Source organism: Colossoma macropomum, unplaced genomic scaffold (assembly GCF_904425465.1).
Source record: "Colossoma macropomum unplaced genomic scaffold, Colossoma_macropomum, whole genome shotgun sequence".
Lineage (NCBI taxonomy): Eukaryota > Metazoa > Chordata > Actinopteri > Characiformes > Serrasalmidae > Colossoma > Colossoma macropomum.
Genome location: NW_023494787.1, coordinates 25171170 through 25190530, shown reverse-complemented (window position 1 = coordinate 25190530; position 19361 = coordinate 25171170). Strand labels below are relative to the sequence as shown.

The following is a 19361-nucleotide window of genomic DNA, read 5'->3' as shown; positions in this document are numbered from 1 at the left end:
TTAATGGTGATGAAACAAGGCATTATTTAGAAGACTACTGTACTTAAACGAGTGGCTGCAGTAAAGAGTCATATGCTGGCAGTGCACAAAGTACAGCAAGTCCTCTGTCGTCTTCTGCATATTCTATCTGCCATTTATATACTGCATATTTTTTGTTGTTCAAAATGGTTGTGGTTTATCTTGAAGTGATTCACTGAAAAATCACACTTTTAGAGTTTTCCACTTAGCTCAACCATAGTCAATATGTTTGGTGTCAGTTTTAGAGTGGAGCTACTAGGATAATGTAATAAAGTCTAGATCACCCAAAAAGATTTTAGGTGACTTCCCTTACTTTTTCTGCTACATTAGCCTTGTAGGTCCAGTACAAAAGTAAAGAAGCAGATTTCAGACACCAAGCACATCCTAATGAGAAAACTGTGAATTTGTAAACCTTTCCTTGAAGTGTATTGTATACATGTTAGCAAGGCAGCTATTTATTTTCTATAACCCTCCTAGTTTAATTGATTTTATTTATAATTGTAATGATTACAAGTCATTTACTTTATTTTATTTTATTTATTGATTACAAATTCTTCTACTTAATGTGATATAAATATCCTATGTAAATATCCTTCTGACCTCCCAACACACATTTGTGATCTATTCTACCAACATGGATTTTTTCGAATATGCTGAGCGGGCAGCGACCAGCAGAAATCAAGGATATACTTTTTAAATGGCGATGGCTCTAGTCTGTTTAGTGACATGGTGCCGCCACTACAGCAAAAGACATTTCCAAAACATGGGTTTGAGGTCCAGCTAGAAGACAGAGAGCATGTGGATTTGGCATGGTTTACTCATTTAAATTGCAGTTAATCTTAGCTGTGAAGACACAGATCATCATTTTCTCATCTTAATAAATTACCATACTGTCATTTATTAAGGCTTGAGCCTTGAACATTAAACTTAAATTTGTTAATTTAGTCATACAAATTTTACACATCGCTCAACTTTAATTGTGACTTAAACAAAGCAGCAGTCTCTTCCAGCACGAGTACACCATGAAATAAGATAGCTTTCACAAATTTGCTGGTACAACATAGTGGCCAAGATGAAAACCAAATCAACTGAATGCCTTCGAAAGTGAGAAACCTTTTGAAGAATGTCCAGCTTAATCATGAAGGAATCTGTTTTTATAGATCAGCGCACTCCTTGATTTTCCTGTTCGGCTTCTGTTTTGAATGGAGTCTCAGCGGATGAGCAGATAAATCAATAAATCAGATGCTATCAATTATTCACACACATCAGCTCGTATGTATTTTTTCCTCCTTTTTTTCAATTTAGGAATGCACTCATGGGAAGTTTTGAGATTCCAATTAGCATTTTAATAATTACGTTCTACGCAGCCACGGTTGAGGTGATGCTTTTTGGGACAGAAAAATTAATTTTTGCTACTGCTTTTTTCATTGTCAAAGGTCCAAGTGAGTTTGAAGGTCTGTCCCAGCAGACTAGAAAGGGAATTTTATCTTTTTAATTTGTCTCTCTTAATTCAGACCTGTCAAATGTTTTCTTGGATGAAAGGCACAGCTTTGGCAGCACTGTTAAGCACTTGAAAGAATACATTGCCAATTACTTGCCCTTCTCTCAGGAAAGGCATGAGGACACACATAACTAAACATGTATGCATGTACACACTGCATGCACACACACCTCAACCCCCATGGTCATTTTAATTGTAGCTGCCAAATTGGATAATATTCATTAAGGGCTGTGTAATTGATCATAAATTAATGAAAACTTATGTTTGACCTATGCCAGCTTTGAAAGCTTTTAAGCTATGTTAATTACAAAAATGACTTGTGTTTAATAGCTTACCTGCTGCGTTACAGTGAAACATATCTGAGCCTTGCTCATCACTTAAGGCCTCTAATGAATTACTTTGTTTTTCTGTAATTTTTCCAATTTGGAATTTGTGGTGTTGTGTTGTTGTTTTTTTTTGTAACAAATGGTAGTCATTGGTACCAAGGATGGTTATTTCATTCTGATTTGATAGTTAATTTGAAAGACATTATTTGAACAATTCAGTGCTTTTTTTTTTTTTGGATGGCTTCACTTTAATATAGCTTTGGTACAATCTGCTTCTCATTTGACGTGCGTTAACCTTTAGACAGCCTCAGTAGTCTTTTTGTGCTTTCTTCTTTGGATTAAACAGAAACTCTGTTTACTTGCATGCTCATTTTCCTCTGATGGAATGTGATGTGTGAACTATATATATTTCTTGATTTATACATTTTCGTAACATTTGGAGAGAAGCTGATTTTATTATCAGTATTTAAATTTACTGTTCAGTTTGCTAAACTTGAATTGCTTCAATTACTTTTAATTGTAAGCACAATTTTGCTAAAAATACCCATTCCATGTGTCACTGTTTTCCAGGTGGGGGTGTCCAATGGCTGGCCTGTGGACAGATTTTAACTGTTGTTTGGCTTCTGTTTTAGAGTCTGTTATATACATGTTTTATAATGCGCTGAAGTTTTTCTGTTCATCTGATGGTAGCAGTAGTACTATAAAATCACAGTGTAATGCATCACACTGTAGTAATAACGTTAGCTAAAGTTTGAGCCTTTCTTCTTTGACTAGACCTACAGCTTAATTTACTAAATGATATTTAGTCCAGACTACAGCCATAAAGCACAAATTAAACATTGAGAACTGGCAAGTTTGGCAACGATGGAAATTTGAATTTTTTTCATCTAGAGCTACAGCAAATGAATGTTTCTCAAAAGACTGTATTGAATAAAATGTCAATATTCAGGGAAGAAGAAGGCAGAGAAACTAAAGGAGATGGAAGTTACTTCTTATCAGAGCAAATCTAGTAAATCAGTAGGTTTTAACCATTTAAAACTGAGCAAAAACGTGGCTTTTTGTGCTCTTTAATCTGCTGTTCTCCTTTAACGAAGTGTTCTCTAAATGCTGTGCATTTATTTATAATGTAAAGAATGTAATCGATCAAAACCGAAAAGTCCTGGGTTTTTGTTTAGCTTGTCTTACAAAGTACATTTATGAAATTATATTTTTGAACTTGAATAGGAATATGCGTAACACATTTTGTCATTTTCTTTTTACTTTGATTAAACAAATCACTTGTTTGTTACTGATCCAAATTGCTCCGAATAAGGAATCCAACAACAAAAGCAGCCTTGTGCATCTTTTATATGGTAATGGGAAACAGTGCACAGAATGCACTGATTCTGCACGCTGATATGTTACACTCTGTACCAGCCTATGGCACATGCAGATTGGCTGCAGATTCATACAAGTTTTAGGTGTCATTGCCAAATTGTCAGAATGGATTACCAGCAAGGTGCTCGGGTCTGAGGGTACTGGAAGTAGGGCTGTCTGATTTTAAGATTATTAAACTGCCACTGCTAAAAATAATCAAAACAAAAAAAATCTGAAATTTAAAACTAAAAATAATTTGAGCACAGTAAAGACCTGTGTGTTCGGTTTAGAGTGGAGTTGCTGCTATGGGGATGTGCTGCTAAAACACAAGCAGGTTGAGGTGCAAATAGGGACAGAGTATGTACAGTTATAGGGCTGTTCTGAGCCCCAAAGCTACCTAATAATATTTATTTCTTTAGATTATTTAAGAAAAGTTTATAATGTCCCACACTTTAAATGCATCATTTTTTGTATCAACTGCTGTATCATATGCTCAGTGTGCGTTTGTATTGAAATCTAGCATATCTGTGGGTGCTAATCCGTTACCATGTCATATATCTACAATCTAATTGGTTGACACTCAGCTCATTTGCATAACATTTTTATCCAGAGGGAGAGTGAGGTGAACGCTGTTATATTTGTGTTTTGTCATCTCTCGCCACATTATAGCACATTGACGCATTTTGTTTAATGTAAATTGCTAAAAAACAAAAAAAGCATTTTGCATGATTTCACTGTTCAAGTCATGTATCCTGCTGAAAATTTCAGCACCCCTAACTTAAAACACCTCGTGTTTGATAAATTGCTCTACATGTTTGCATTTTTCATATTGTGAGTACTTAATATTCACAAATGATAAATATTATTTCAGCCCTGGTATCTGGCCCTCTTTGAAAAAAGTTTTGGCACCCCGTCACAAGCTTGGTTTATTTGCTCCATGTCAATCACAGGATGAGAATTTGTAATATACAGTACACAGACTATAAAAGGGATATAACCACACAGTATCTATACAGCCAGTGAATGAGCCCCCTCCATCTCTCTCTTTCTCTCTCATGCTTTTTTTCCTCTCTGCCTGTCTATCTTTGGCCGTGCTGTCTCCTTCTCTAATGACTGGAATACTAAAAAAGTGCACAGACATGGCAGATTTATCAGTGGCTTTGCTCCGGCGTTCTTTTCCCTCTGTCTCTCCCTTCTCTCCACATCTGTTTAAGTTATCTCTTTGCAGTCTGCTGTTACCCTAGAAACCAAAGCAAACACTGGACCACTGCAGCTCAACCAGTACAATACCTCCCTGTCTTTCTCCCTCACTGTTTTTTTTCCCCCCTCTTTTCCCTCTCCCTCTCTCCCTCTCCCTCCCCCTTCTTCTCGCTCTCTTTTCCCCCTCCCTCTTTCCCTCCCTTCTTCCCAGAGGGTTCACATCGAATCAGCTCTCTTCATCTGGGGGCTAAATTGAATTCCTATTTTTTTCTGCGTTGAATGAAAAAAGAATTATGAGTTTTACAGTGTGTTGAAGCGGGGGGTGGTGGTGGAGTGAGTGGTGCTGGGCGAATCTGTAAGCCTGTCTTGGCTGGGAAAAAAAAGAATGTAGTGTTCAAATGTAGCCTCAATTTTAAATGAGCTCGCATCTCTGGAGGGGCCCACCACTCTCCTCCTGTATCCCATCTTTCCTTGTCTACCCCCTCTTTCAATCCCTCCATCCCTGCTGTATATGTTCTGGGCACATTCAATCTTCCTTCTTATGTGCGTTTGCATTCATATTAATGTATGTAAGCACTTTATAGCCAGGGTGCATTAGTATTTGCGACGCAGTAATCCAACGTGCTGTGTTCCTCCTGTCATTGAGAAGTAGGATCTGCCAAAGCATGGTGCGTAAGCCCTTACCTCAAAGATCAGCTTGGCTTATGTGAACCACACAGCCATGTTTTTCTCGTCTGTGTTTGGAGTGCCGGTCAGATCTTTGTCAGGCCTGAGCATGATCCCTTCCTAAAAATAGTGATAGACATTTTAATCACATTTTCTATTCGAATATGGGCTTTTTCTGAATATCCCAGTTAGAACAAAATAATATGAACACGTAGGTTTAATAATCCACCGTATGATTAAAACTGTTTTGAAATGCCAGCTGCTCTTTTACATTGTATGAACATTTCATGATGAATGAATCAATAGAAGTGGTCCAAAATTATTTGGAATGAAATCTCATTGTATTCATGTTCATGAAGTTTAATAACATTTTTTCCATTTCCTATGATGTTGCTATGTCAGACGTAATGCCAGTTTTTAAAATGTTTCTGTTTGATCATCTCTGGTGATGCCGCAGCCATCCATGGCCAGGAGTCAATGAGAGCATAATTGGCTTCGCTCTCTGGGTAGGCATCTGTTAGCTGATGCAACAAAATTGGCAGTCCAGCATGTGAAGCTGTCCAGTGACGTTGCGTGAGGGTCTGCTGAAAACGATGTACTCGCGCTCCACGTGTTGGCCTTCACCTTCCCAGCTTGGTTGCATCGGGACGGACCTAGCTGGTGGGTGGAATTGAAAGTGACTAAATTGGAGAGATGGAAATGGGTTTAAAAAAAGGTCACTTAGGTTACATTCACATTACCAGCCTCTTTGCTCAAATCAGATTTTTTGATCTGATCCAATTTCTCTAACATGATGGTTCACACTCATTTAGGTAAGTGACTCAAATCTGTCATTAATGTAAATGAACCGGCGTCCTGAAGAGACCCACATTCGACAGTCAACAAGTTAATGAGCAGAACGAGCCTTTGCTGTGAAGATAATTAACTCTGAGCAGCTCTCAGCTGTTCATTATTAGAGCAAGACGAAGGCGAAAAGGGTGGGACGTGTTGCTTTTCCACCGTTTACAGGCTTTAACTTTGATGGTGCTCAATGACGGCGCACTTGCAGTGGAAAAAAAAGCACAAATTCCGATCTGAGTGTTCCCGTTAAGGTCACTTGGCCACAAATCTGATACGTATACAGTCTAATAGTACATATGAAAGTGGCTCAGGTTGGATTTGAAAAGATCAGATTTGTGTGTCCACACAGCTCTGAAAACATCAGATCTAAGTCACATTAGGGCAAGAAATCAGATTTGTGCCAATTAAACCTGGTAATGTGAACGTAGTCTTATTGTGAAATGACATAACAGCTGCTCGTGTCCTAATATGCTCTAGGGTTCATCATACGCTCAAACTTATTTTGAAAACTAATGACTTGTATCCCACTAGATCAGTGGTGTTAAATCTTATCCACAAAGGTGTTGCTATAGGTTGTCATTCCAAACAAGCAGGAGCTCACTCAGTTTTACTTGCTCAACTGTTGCCTACAGTAGCCATAAAATGCATATTCCACCTGTTTTGGAAGTACCCTGTTTGAAATGTGCACTACTGTTTTACCTTCAGTGATATTGATGGAATATATTTTGATGGAAATTTGTATGATTTACAAAACTGGAAACAAACTGGATTTTCATCTTCATAGGTTAACAAGCAAATCACAATTTATAAAATATGTTTGTGACCCTTACCCTTTCCCTTTCACCCATTGTTGCTCACTAGCAGCCCAACTCAGTCACATTTCACACGCAGAGAGCCAGCAGTGCCCTTGTTAATCAGATAAGAGTTACATGGAAGCAATGTTTTCTTTTATTACATCAATTCAAAATATTCAAGTCTGTTTCTATTCTGCTGGTGGAGTAGGCATTAGGGGGTCTGCCAAAAGAGGTTAATCAGTTAGTCTCAGTCCTCAAACAGTTCATGATCATGTGCGCTCCTGCTTTGTTGGAATGAAAACCTGCAGCAGCACTGGCCCGTTGCAGATAAGATGGGACACGCTGCACTAGATCAGAGGATCTAATTCAAAGCTGAGCCTTTGAGTCCCTGGGTTAGCCTTTACCAAAGGCACACAGTGATGAGTTCAGTCAGAAGACGCAGCTTCTGTTTGTTGAGCACGTGGCGCAGATGCTTGTGCTTACTTAAATTAATCAAGCTGCTTATACAACACTGTTGCTGTTGTAAAGTGCAGGTTTTCCTGTAACTCTTGACATGCTGTTCTGTTTCTTTCTCCCTGTACATGCTTTGAAATGTGCACCATGTATTTTTCCCATTACAGAGAGATTTGGGGGAGAGAACAACCAGGCGCCAGTTGCTCTCTGCCTCATTCAGCGTGTTGTGCTGAAATCAGTCACCGCGGAATAATTGCTGCCCCCAACAGCTAGCGCCCCCTCTTTATCTTGTCCATGCGCTTGTCTGTGCCTCCCCATTCTACTGTCATGTGTGTCATGGGTTAAGTCAGATTCTGCTGCAGGCTTGTTGTGCTAGACTGCGTGCCGTGTGTGTGTGTGTGTTGGATCCGAATGGCAGAGTTAAGGCTGTCATCCTGCTCCAAGATGACCTAAACCTTCCACCAGTTGAGCACCAAAATAGAATACTGTGTCTAAATGAGTCACCTTTTTCCGGTACTGCAGATTTTATTGGGACACCATGCTCCTGCGTCATCGAAAGGCTTCACTTACGGTAATGGAAGAGGGGTAATGCCCAACTTTTAATTTCGGACGTTTATAAAGAAACTGCGTTTTTGGATGATCTTTTTTCCATCCTATCCTCTTGAAGCCTAAGGGAATTGAAATCAGTGTTTTCTTTCAAAGTTGGTTAATCTTGCTCTTGTGGACTCATAACATACATGTACAAAGTATGTTCTGTGAGTGATGTTCCAGTGCCCGTTAAATGTGTATTTTGCCAAACCCTCACCTTTCAGTGTAAACTGGGTGGTGCTAATCTTGAGTAGCGCTTATGTAAGCAGTACATTCACCAGTCAGAAGACTGATGTGGTTTGTTCTGACCATGCAGCTTTAACAAAGCCATTCACCACCCAGTCCATATGCACAAGCTGCAAAAACAGCATGTTTTGAAGTTATTGTTTCTGTGACGTCCCAAAAGTCAGCCCTTTACATGCATCTGCCTATTCAGTGCTCACCAGTTTTAGCCCCGCCCCTGCTGTAGCTATAAGGACTGTTTCAGCCTGGACTTCTTTTTGAATGAGGTGCAATACAGGGCAGCTATTCAGAACAGAGATCATTGACACATTAGTCTTAAAGGCACAGTAACAAAAACAACCTGGGATAAAGAGAGGTTGGAAAATGGTCATGTAAAAATGAATTATGACCAATTTTTTTGTTCATAAACCCAAGCTAACATTATACGTGCACCTCGGGGATAAAATCAAATACAAGAAGAATAAAGGATACGGACCATTTTAAGAGATCGCCACATAAAAGCTGGGTAATGTTTTTGGTGAACCATGAGCACAGCAGGGTCTACGCCACCACCTATATATGTAGAGTCCTTTCCATTCATTTCTCCCTGCAAGCGCTGCTGTGTTTCTGATTCAGTAGAGTAGCAGGCTGGGAGTGTTGAACTGTGGGCAGTCATATGTGCAATCATGTGTATTCAGAATATCAAAACCACGCCTAGACAGTTCTCAGATAGCTCTGCATTAGCATTTATAAAGATGTGGTTTATTATTATTATTTCTTGGTTGTTTTGCTGGATGTTTAATCGAACTCTCAGTTTTAGTATCATACAAACATTTATACATTTTACACTGTGTTCCCTGGGACTTCCTAAATGGTTCTTGGCTTGGACATACAGTTCTAAGATGTATGTTCTACAATATTGAATTTTTATGGAATCTTCAGTTCTTCACACTCTTTAGAAAGCACATCTAATTTACAAAAACAGTTGAAGAATCATGCATTGAAAAGGTCTTCAGCAAACTGGAAGCGCTTCTTCTAAAGCAGTGTTGCCGACTGCCTTGCATATTTTAGTGATTTTCCCCTTTTAACATGCTTCCTTCAACTCAAGCGTTTTTAATGAGTTAATTAGTTGTTTCAGGTGTGTTGGGAGCAGAGAAAACACCAAAATGTTCAGGGCATTGGGACTCCAGGACCTGGGTCCTGAGAGTGAGAGTGTAGAGAGAAATCTGCCACTTGCATTCTTAAGGACTGAAGGCCATGGATAGCAGAAAACACATCTGTGATTTGAACACAAATCCAGCATAAATATGGAGTTGTTGCCTTAGTTTACTTTTTTTTATAACTGTGTGGGAGAGATGCGTAAAATAGTAATATGATGCATTGAATGGACGTTTGATCTGAGCATATGTATGTGCACCCAAATATGTGGTGTAAATGTATATGCATTATTATTATTATTTCTTTGGTCACAGTGTACTATAGGGCTGTGTGTATGTGTATAATCCAGATAGTGTGGGAGAGTGAAGTTCTGCAAGCTCATTGGAGGCTGAATAATGAGGTGCATGGTAAAAGATGGAGGTCATATTGGGATCCCTGCCCTCATTCATCAGACCTGGCGCGCTGCGACAGAAAGCCTCTTCTAAAACATTAAAAACTCCTTCCAGGGCCACACACACACACACACACACACACACACACACACACACACACACACACACACACACACACACACACACACACAAGCACAGACTCTTGCTTACTGTTTGCCAAACCTGCAGAGCCAGCAAACTCTATAATTTGCCCAGTAAGGGTAGTTAAATGGGGAAAAAAAACAGGTTTAAATTTTTGTTTATTTTTTTATGTATGTATATTTCTCTCCTGCCCTGCATTCAGGTTACATGCATTTTTTACCATGTATCTGTTGTTAGAATTGAGCGTTCCACTCCCTAATGCCTAATGGAACAAATGGAGGTTTTTTTGTTGTTGCCTTAAGCTTTTAGGCTTTTTGTGTTTTTGGACATTCAGGCTTGTTAATGTTTGCTAGTGTGTGTCCATGTCTGACATGGACTGTACAAGAAACCACTGCTGAAATAACACAGCACAGTTTTATTCTTTGAAACAGTAGTTTTTGTATGGTTTAATGTGTTTAAAATAGTGTTTTGGTAACACTCTTGCAACTGCATTAATCATGAAAAGTGACGTTTTGCGTGAGTTAAAAATTAGTTTTTTGCTGTGAATTACATGAAGAAAAACTTCAGCAAATGTGTGATTCTCCTCAGACTTCAGCCTCATATCAGTACTGTGTGAGACTGGAAAGGTTTTTATGAAAATTGTTATCCAAAATAAGAGCACTTTTTTCTCCATGACCATATTGATTCAGCCTGTTTAGATTATGTTCTTCAGAATTGTTGTCATGAACTGTTCTGTTATTTGACTAATTCGGTTTTTGTCAGAGAAAGATTGGGGGAGGTCTTTCATCCTAGAATACTGCTGATTCATTTTAATCATTTTTAAAGGTGCTTGTATCACTGAATTGAATTGTCAGATCAAATTGCTCTTTAGTGTATTGAGTCATTCTTAACTCACAAACGTTTTTGAAACATACATTTGAATCGTGAATCAAATTGATGTTGGCTCAAAGGTTTACACTTATAATAGGCATGGGTAAAAAAGGCTTAGGCCAAAAGAAGCCTTTATGATAAGTGACACTTGTTAGGATAAGCCTTTATAAATGTTTATGTAGGTTTATATGTGTTGTCACAAATGGCTTATGTAGGTGTCAACTTTATGAATGCTGTCCTTCAGTGAATTGTTACAGCTTCTTTCTTTTCACACCTTTACATATTCACAATAAATCACACAAAGTTCAGCTATTTTGTAATAAAATAGTACAATTTTCAACATTTATTTATAGTATAATAGTGAGTCCAGTAAAGCTGTCAGAAAAAAAACTCTAATCTCATGTGAGTAGCTGCCTAAAGTGAAGGGTCAAAGCAGTCAGGTCTCTTTCAGAAAAATTGAGAGATTGTTTTGCAGCTTTAGTCGCTTTGCTGTCAGAGCAGTGATAACTCTCCTTGTTGTCGATGTAGAGAGGCCTTATAACGCTGAACGGGAACCTTCAAACATGTATATTATGTGTGTGAATGAATCGCTTAAATTTTGTCCTTACCCCCAGGCTGTGTCTCATCTGTCTTCCCAGCGGACTTTGGGAATTTTCCTGGAAGATTAATGGAACATGCTTTTGTGGCTAATTGCCTGCTAATGTAGATTAATGCTGTGCTGGAAATAAAAAGGCCAGGCATGGGGTTTAGGAGGGACGTGTAAAACGCTGGTGAAGAAATTCCCCTTCTACTTCTGTTCAGTCCTTGAGTTTGCTGTCCAGCATTAGATGAAGCAGCATGGAACGAGATTTGCACATTGCTTTAAATATGCAGCTTTTCTTGTGATGTGTTCTGGATATGATGAATCATTTATTTGTTTTTTAATGTAACTCCACCTACCAGTGTACTCCTGCAGTCAAGCAGCTATTTATACGGCTTTATGTGGGAGATTCATACCTTCTGGGTAATTGAGATGTGCTTTGATGATATGGAATTCCCATAACGAATAATCTGAAACATACATCTAAATATTGCACGGTATACGCCTCTTTATTGCGACATTGAGCATAAACACTTTCAAAGAATCTGATTTTTCAGTGCACATATGCCCTTCTGAAGTATTAACCCAAAAAGATGATTTCATAATTTGAATAGAAATTTGGAAGTTAGAGTTAAATTTGGGGAGCTTGTATAAGTATGGTAGGGGAGGAGCACAGATGAATTTGTATGCTTTCGTCAGTGTCCTAAAAGCACAACATGGCTGGCAGACAGACGAGACAGAGAGACTTACTGGCTTAGTTACTTTGTGGTCGGCTGAGAGCCAAAAGAAAAAAAAAACAATATACAAGTAAAGAAGTTTTTAAAAATGTATTTTACAGTATAACACTGGATTTTGTGGCTAAAATTCTTCAAAAATGTGTAATTTTAAAATGAAATGAGTATAGGAATTTATACTTATAGAATAAAAATGTTTGCTCTCTCTTTGGGTGAGTGAGTGATGTTCGGGGCAGTGGTTACCAACCCTGGTCTTTGAGCATTTACCTTCCTGCAGAGTGCCATACATGCTCCACATAATTCATTTCTTTAGAAGTCCCTCATTGGCTGGATCGAATGCATTAGTGTTAGGTGTGTGGATAGGGCAGCATGTTAGAACTAAACTCTGCAAAAAAAAGTAGATCTCCAGGAGAAGAGTTAACGACCACAAGGTCAGGGTAACTTTCTGTCAGGCCAAATGAAACGTCCTCATTGGCCACAGCTCTGATCACCGAGTATTGTGTAAAGCCTTTTTTTCTGCAGGATATTTATTATATGAATTAAACCACTGTGCTCTGTTTATCTTCTTCACAGTTCTCATCTTGAGAAATGCCTGCAGATGTTGATGGACCGAGTGGATGAGATGAGCCAAGACATCGTCAAATACAACAACTATAGCCGCAGCCTGAGTAAACAGCAGCAACAAAAACACCAGGTATTGCTTCCCTCGTGGCTCACTGGAGCAGCTTATAGAAATTTACTGTTGCCGAAAAATATCCTTTGGACTGTTTTGCTTTCCGTGTAGCTCATTTGTAGTATTCATTTGCCTCCATTTAGATGCGTTAATTGATGCAAGTCCTCATTTCATGCTACAAGCTTTTCTACACCTAGCTGTTTCCTTCATCGAACGAGGTTGCTAATGTTCAGTCTTTAATTTAAATGCCAGTTTGCACTCATGTTTATCTTATAATGTTTTGATTGTAACATTTTATTAGATGAGAAGTAAAATGAAGTAGTCCTGAGTTCATGGAGGTAATCATGAAAAAGGGGAGAAATGCTGTTTGAGCTTGGTCATTTTGGCAGGCGTTTTATTGTGAGAGCTTTTTTGTGTCTGGGAAGGGGAAAAGAAATCTCTAAAAATGCTGAAGTAGGGGTTGTGCTACTTGTTCATCAGTTTGTTTGGGTCTGTACTGTTAAAGTTGGCAAAAAAAAGCCCCACATCATTTATCTAGCATAAACCACATAATGAATATTTATCAGATTTGATGTGCTGTGTCTGACCTCTGCTCCGTATGAGATAGCACTGCTAATGGAGTGTGCGTGGCCCTTAGAATTACTCCTCTCCATTTTCGACCCCTCATACCGTAACCCCAATAGTTCAGTCCTCCTGAGCTCTCTCACTTCGCTGTACTCGCTCCAGCCTGTGCAGAATTGGAAGTCACAGAGTTTCTAAACCCAATCACTGGGTCAGAATGAAGGTCTTCCTATCTTCTCACTTCCATGTTGGAGCCCGAAGCTTAACCAAACCACCTGCTGTTCCACCTGACCGTCTTTTCTTTCTTCTTGCCTTTTCTTGCTGTCTGAGTCGGCCCGGCACACTGCCCTCCAGCTAGTACTCGCTCTAACACTGCCTGGCGAATTGAATGTTCTGGCAGAAAAAAAAAAAACATGAATCTTCTCTTGAACATTCGAACGCTGTTCTTTGTTGGAGCTCAGCCATGCTGGTTTGATTGAAAATCAATAATTATCACTCAGGTGCTCTTTCACAGCTGCCAGAGTGGGGTGGAGGTGGGGGTGGGGGTGGGGGTGGGGGGCGGTTAGCTGGGCTGGAATGTTTGTTTTTGAACACGACGTGCATCAGTGGCCCTATTTCAAAAGCCTGCACACTTTATCTCGGTGTTAATTCAATTAGTCGTCCGCTGCGTGGGGATCCTGGCTGCGGCACAGGTTTCTGCGCTGCAGTGGCTGATAAGCGGTAGCACCTTGCTCTCCCCAGCTCTTTGATGTTGGCCCACGCTACGCAGGTGACTCACAGCCGTCGAGTGTAGAGAGATGCTAGTTTGTGTTAGCGCCGGCTCCACTAGGCTGTTTTCAGACATGCTGATTGATGAGCTAGTCTTCGGCATGGTAAAGGTTACATCACTGTGTCCATCAGAGACATCCATGGCTCTGGTCTAGCGCAGAGAAAGCTAACAGAGTGTGAAACCTTTCAGACCGGCTCTATGAAATTAGTGGAGTTTGAAGGAAATCGATGAAGTTGCTGTGTGTCAGGGCCTTTATCAGAGAGTTGGGATGAAGTCAGAATGGCCTCTGTGTTGGATTCAATGTCCTGAGCTGTTATTGATTGAACCAAATGTACAAGTGTCTTCCCAAATCTCTGTGATATGTGGGTGATATACAGAATACAAGATAAACCAGAAGAAATTCTGGATGATCTTTTTATTGGTTTTGATATGGAATGTCTCATGTCCTTCTAGACAGACAGACACAAACACACACTCACATTCTTTGCTTTTTATATTGTAGTTTTACAGTGGTAACATACATATAGTAAGTACTTCAGTTCAATCACTTGTACTTCAGTCAAGTCTGTGATATTCAGGGAGGAGCTGTTTAGCTATCTTACATGATTTAGGACCAGACCTTTCTCTTTTATAATGTGAATTTACCTAATTTTCCTAGTTTGACCCTTCAAACCTTCCATGGTCGTCCAGGCTGAAGCCCAGCTGCTCGTGCTCTGCATGTTGCTATGAAAGAAACTGTGATTGTAAGAGTCTTGATCAAAAACAGCTTTTAAGTGGCTTTTCAAGCAACATGTGCACCTTTGGCAGACTAGGCTGGATACATGTGGGTGATTCATGGATAAATCAATGATCAGCAAATAGAGTAAACAAGCAGGGAGAAATTGAAACCATTAACTGTATAAATGAAATACACTCATTTGGAACATGCAGCTACTGTTGCTCTCACTGGATATGAGAGAAAATTAGAAACTATAGATATCACATCATTTTCATGATAATGTGTATTCATATGATAAATAATGTTTTTTAAAAGTTGAAAGTAATAAATACATTTTTTTAAGATTTTCTGCTATAAACGCCCTGCTTTTTAAATAGGTAAAAACTGTTAGGATCAAATTTAAGCAAATGCGATTAATCGATTAACAAATGCCGTTAATCAAGATTTATTACACAAAGTAATGCAGTTAACCATGACTAAATATTATAGTAAACTGTATATAGGAATATGTCATTTTTATACTCTCATGTACAGTCATTAAAGAGAATGAGCATTTCCTTTTTACTTACAAGTAGCCTTTGTCAAGATTTTTATTTTGTCATGTAGGGGTGTAACAATTCTGAAACGGAGACCATGATAGAAATGCCCAACCAAGGTCTCGGAGGTCTTTGAACCGCAGTAACCTCCCACCTACCCACACACCCCTGCCAAAGCCATCATCTTTTTAATTATTTTTTTATTTTTTAAAATTTATCATCTTATTTTCACCTATTTTTAACTGTGTGTCATATAACTGTCTTGGTCCAATCATGATCAATTGATCACGCTTGTGGTAAAAGTTTGGCTAGTTTAATCAGCTCAAGATGGATAACCCTGAGATTGCAGACCTCCCTGGCACATTCAAGTCAGCATTGTGGGAGCATTTTGCTTATCCAGTGGAGTGAAGGGATGGCGAGTGTGTCAGACAAAATGCATGCAATTTGTCGTGTTTCACAAAACTTCCTCAGGCAGCAGGCAACACTTCAAATATGCAAATGCATGTCAGTGTTCTTCTCCTTAGTGTTGTAAATTGTTGGTGATTTAGTAAAATCCAGAATATTTTTCGTTTTTTTTCTTATTCACCCCTTCCAAAAAAAGAGGTATGAATTCCACTGTGACTCAGATATTGAGGTATTAACTGAACTGTGGATTTGGAGAAGCATTACACCCCTATGTTTTAGTATCAGTAGAAGTGAGTGCTTTAGTGTCACTGTATCACTCCTGGTGTTATAAATCAAGAGTGTGTTACACAAGGGGATTTTTTAAGGATATGTACTAGACTATGTACATATTTAGTGACTGAGCTGACTGAGCAGAACCGTACTACAGCCTCACTAATGTGACTACTAATGTGACTTTATCTACTCAACCAACAACAACTGCACCTCACAGATGTATCCAGTGAGATTATGTGCATTAGACAAAGTAATCTTGAAAAGTAGAGGATGGATAGCATATGTCATTAGGTCTTTTCGGACCATTTAGTGAAATCCACGTCTTTACTTTTTTCTCGGACACCTCACCCTCCCCTTTTCCCTTTTTCTTACCTCCTACAGTCTTTTGTTCCACCTGTCATCCTCTCCTCCTTTCAGACAGAGCATCCCCTCCCTCCTATCTGTCCTCCACCCCTTGTGGCCTGAAAGGTCCACCTTAAAGGTTTCCGTCTCTGCGGGAGATAATTGAATCAGCTCAGGCCACCTGTAGGTTAATGACAGAAGCTACAGATAACAAGTTCACATTAACTGTTTGCATTCTCTCTCTCTCTCTCTCCCTCTCCCCATGTCTGCTGCGGTCCCTCTCCTCCAGTACGTCCAGAGACGTCAGCAGGAGAATGCTCAGAGGCAGAGTCGAGGGGAGCCGCCACTGCCTGAAGAAGACCTCACTAAACTCTTCAAGCCTCCTCAGGCTCCCCCACGCATGGACTCCCTGCTCATCGCTGGTCAGTTAAGACTTCATTCACGTAGTTTGGCTTTTCTTGGCTCTCACAAGACCTTCACTTTTAAAGAAATAGTTTGGCAAAAAAATTAAATCTACACAATTATTAAAATGTATGCAGAAAAATTAACATTGTGCAAGGCATACCCAAAACCAGTAGAAGCATCATGTTAAGACCATGCATTTTTATAAATAATGCCATGTCTTACAGGGTTGACAGAAATCATATAAGCAGGTCTGTTTAATTAACATTATTTTCTTGTTCAACAATTTAATAAGTACATGACAGATCATTGTTCGACAGTATCTCCTTTATGAGAATGGGACATTTAGTCATATAAAATTCTAAATAAAATAGAGCAGTTTTAAAAGTGATCAACGTGCTGAAAAACTTCTGTCCCTAAAATTCTAATTTCAAATGCTTGATTTTCTTGCATGCGTTTAAGAAAGAGTGGGCATGGTATTGCGTCATAAAGAAGACCCAAGTGCCCTTTATGGTGCAATATCAAGGACAGTAGCCCTGTCACAAATTGAAGAAATCGTCACAGTTATGCTGGTTCTAGTTTACCATGTCAGGTGATGCGGCCCCTGGAAAACCATGAAAATGTGTTGCTATTATAATTATTTATTTATTTCTGTATTTACTTATTTTTTTAAATGATTTCAAGGACAAAGATCTTTGTGGGTGTCCAAGTACAAAGAGTAGTTTATACACATTTTCAGAAGTGGTAAATAACTTCAAAATATAACATTTTTTATTATTGTTTGTTTGCATCACCCGACATTTTCTGGGTGGTAAAATTGATCGTTTAAAATGAATTTCTACCATTATGAGATCTATGGCACAAATGTCAATACATTGCTCACCATATCTTTTTTAATAAGAATTTTTTAAATGATCATGTTTAAAGCCATATTTGTCATTGACCCAGCAAAATTACACCACCACACATTGCTTATGTTAGAGGTAGGGGGAAATCACGTAAGTTAGATATTCTTGTAATGAAATGAACTGGTGCTCAGTACGTGTGAGGGGAAAAATAATGGATTTTGATTTGAAATGCTAACTAGCTAAACTTCAGTGTCTTACATCAGTCATGCAGTTTCAGGTTCAGTGCCGTTGCTGTTGTTTGCATCACCTACATTTTTAATATAACCATACGAGGATGGATTTAAGTATCACGGTCATTAAGGTGCTGTGAGGATTTCATTGATTCAGTTTAAGATGCTCGAAGAGCGCCCTCAGCGAAGGGAGCGAAATGTGTTGAGAAGGCTGTGAGAACTCAACCGTGTTAATGATTCATTTCCTTATTTAGTCGGAGTAATCTGGGTTTGTAAAGATTTGGACTGATCCCCTCTCCCCTGCTGAGGAGGGGGTGGGGGGGAGCAGCGAGGAGCAATTTATAGTGTACATTGAAGAGACCTTTCCTGAGATAGACGGAGAGATTTTGAATCGTTGTTTCCTCGCTGATTGTTTAAGCGCTGTGTTCCAAGTCAGCTGCTGGGAACCCGTCTTTTGCTTTCTAATCAGGTTTGCCATGCAGTGATCACGAAAGATGAAGCTTGCAGGATGATTTGAGGAATTACTGCTTCGAAGTATAGGCCTTATCTAGTTATTAATCCTGGTAATACACGTCTCTGACAACTTGTAGAAACACAGTAAATTCACTGCTGCTGTGTTTGCAATGAATAGGTGCGAGAGACAGCTGTAGCTAATAGCATGTGAGGTCATGGTGAATCTCAAGAGTTGATTACAGTCCTGTAGGAAAGTCTTCATAGCCCCTGTCTGCCTGTCACCATGGTGGCGGTGAGGATTAATTGCACACGCTCACGCATACACACTCACATGCTCTCACTCTGTCAAAGTCAACCATCACTGTTTCTCAGTGCTGGCACTACGAGGGCATTAGCATTCAGTGCATCTTGAGTATCTAAGCCCAAAATTAAATCCGCTCCAAATGAAGTGGAAACTCTCTCCCCCTTTGTCTCATGTAGTACTTTCCTCCAACTCTTTCCCACTCACTTTTTTACATGTTTGTCACTGTCTTTCGGAGGCGGTGCCAGAGGGAGCCACATGTTTGCAGGACTTTGAATTATTAAGATTCATGGTTTACTGTAAGTTCCATTTGCAGTGGAGTATGTGCGCCTGTGGGGCTTTGTGTGAGGCTGGTTATTGAGTTGTGAGTAATTAGATTTGGAGTTGTCAGTGTGTACATCTTGTGTGAAGTATTTCCTGGAGCTGCCTGAGCTCTGGCTCTTCAGCTGCATGTAGGTGTTCTCTTCAAAAGTGCTGAGCTGTAGGGCTATTGATGGTTAGCGTTCCATCCATAATGAAAACCATGGCTCTTATTTATCAAGCGTTTCAAGCTAAGAAGGCTGATCTGGCATCGGCAACAATCATAGTCTTAAGGACACGAATGACAAAGACTCCTTTCTCATGTGTAAGTTTGATAAATGCTCTTATTGCATTCATTCATTTTCATATTCCCGTCCAATTGCATTCATTTGGATATGAAAGGCAAACCAATTCCAGATCAGCTTACACTGACGTTTCCCAACAGCTGCAGACATGAAAAATCCATTAAATCTCAGATACTGAGCTTCGCTACAGTATACAAAGCCTTTCTGAGTTTAGGCTGAAACATACACATCCCATCAAATGTTTGCGGACACCTTTTAGCCTTTTGAAGAGTACTTTGATTGTTATGATTACTTTTCAATTAACAACTAATGAGTACATGAATTTTACTCACTAGACAGCCCCTTTTCATTATTTTAGTCTATATTTATTACTGCTTCATTCTAGATCACAAGTTTTAATTGGAAA

The 19361-nt window shown here is 39.3% G+C and overlaps 1 protein-coding gene across 1 annotated transcript in view; it reads left to right on the top strand.

The window, feature by feature from the left end:
* eif3hb (eukaryotic translation initiation factor 3, subunit H, b) overlaps positions 1–19361 on the top strand; it is a 78895-nt gene that overhangs the window by 57149 nt on the left and 2385 nt on the right. Inside the window, exons 6-7 of the mRNA XM_036566620.1 lie at positions 12413–12533; positions 16406–16538. Coding sequence (XP_036422513.1) covers positions 12413–12533; positions 16406–16538 — 254 coding nt within the window. The remainder of the gene's footprint in view (positions 1–12412; positions 12534–16405; positions 16539–19361) is intronic.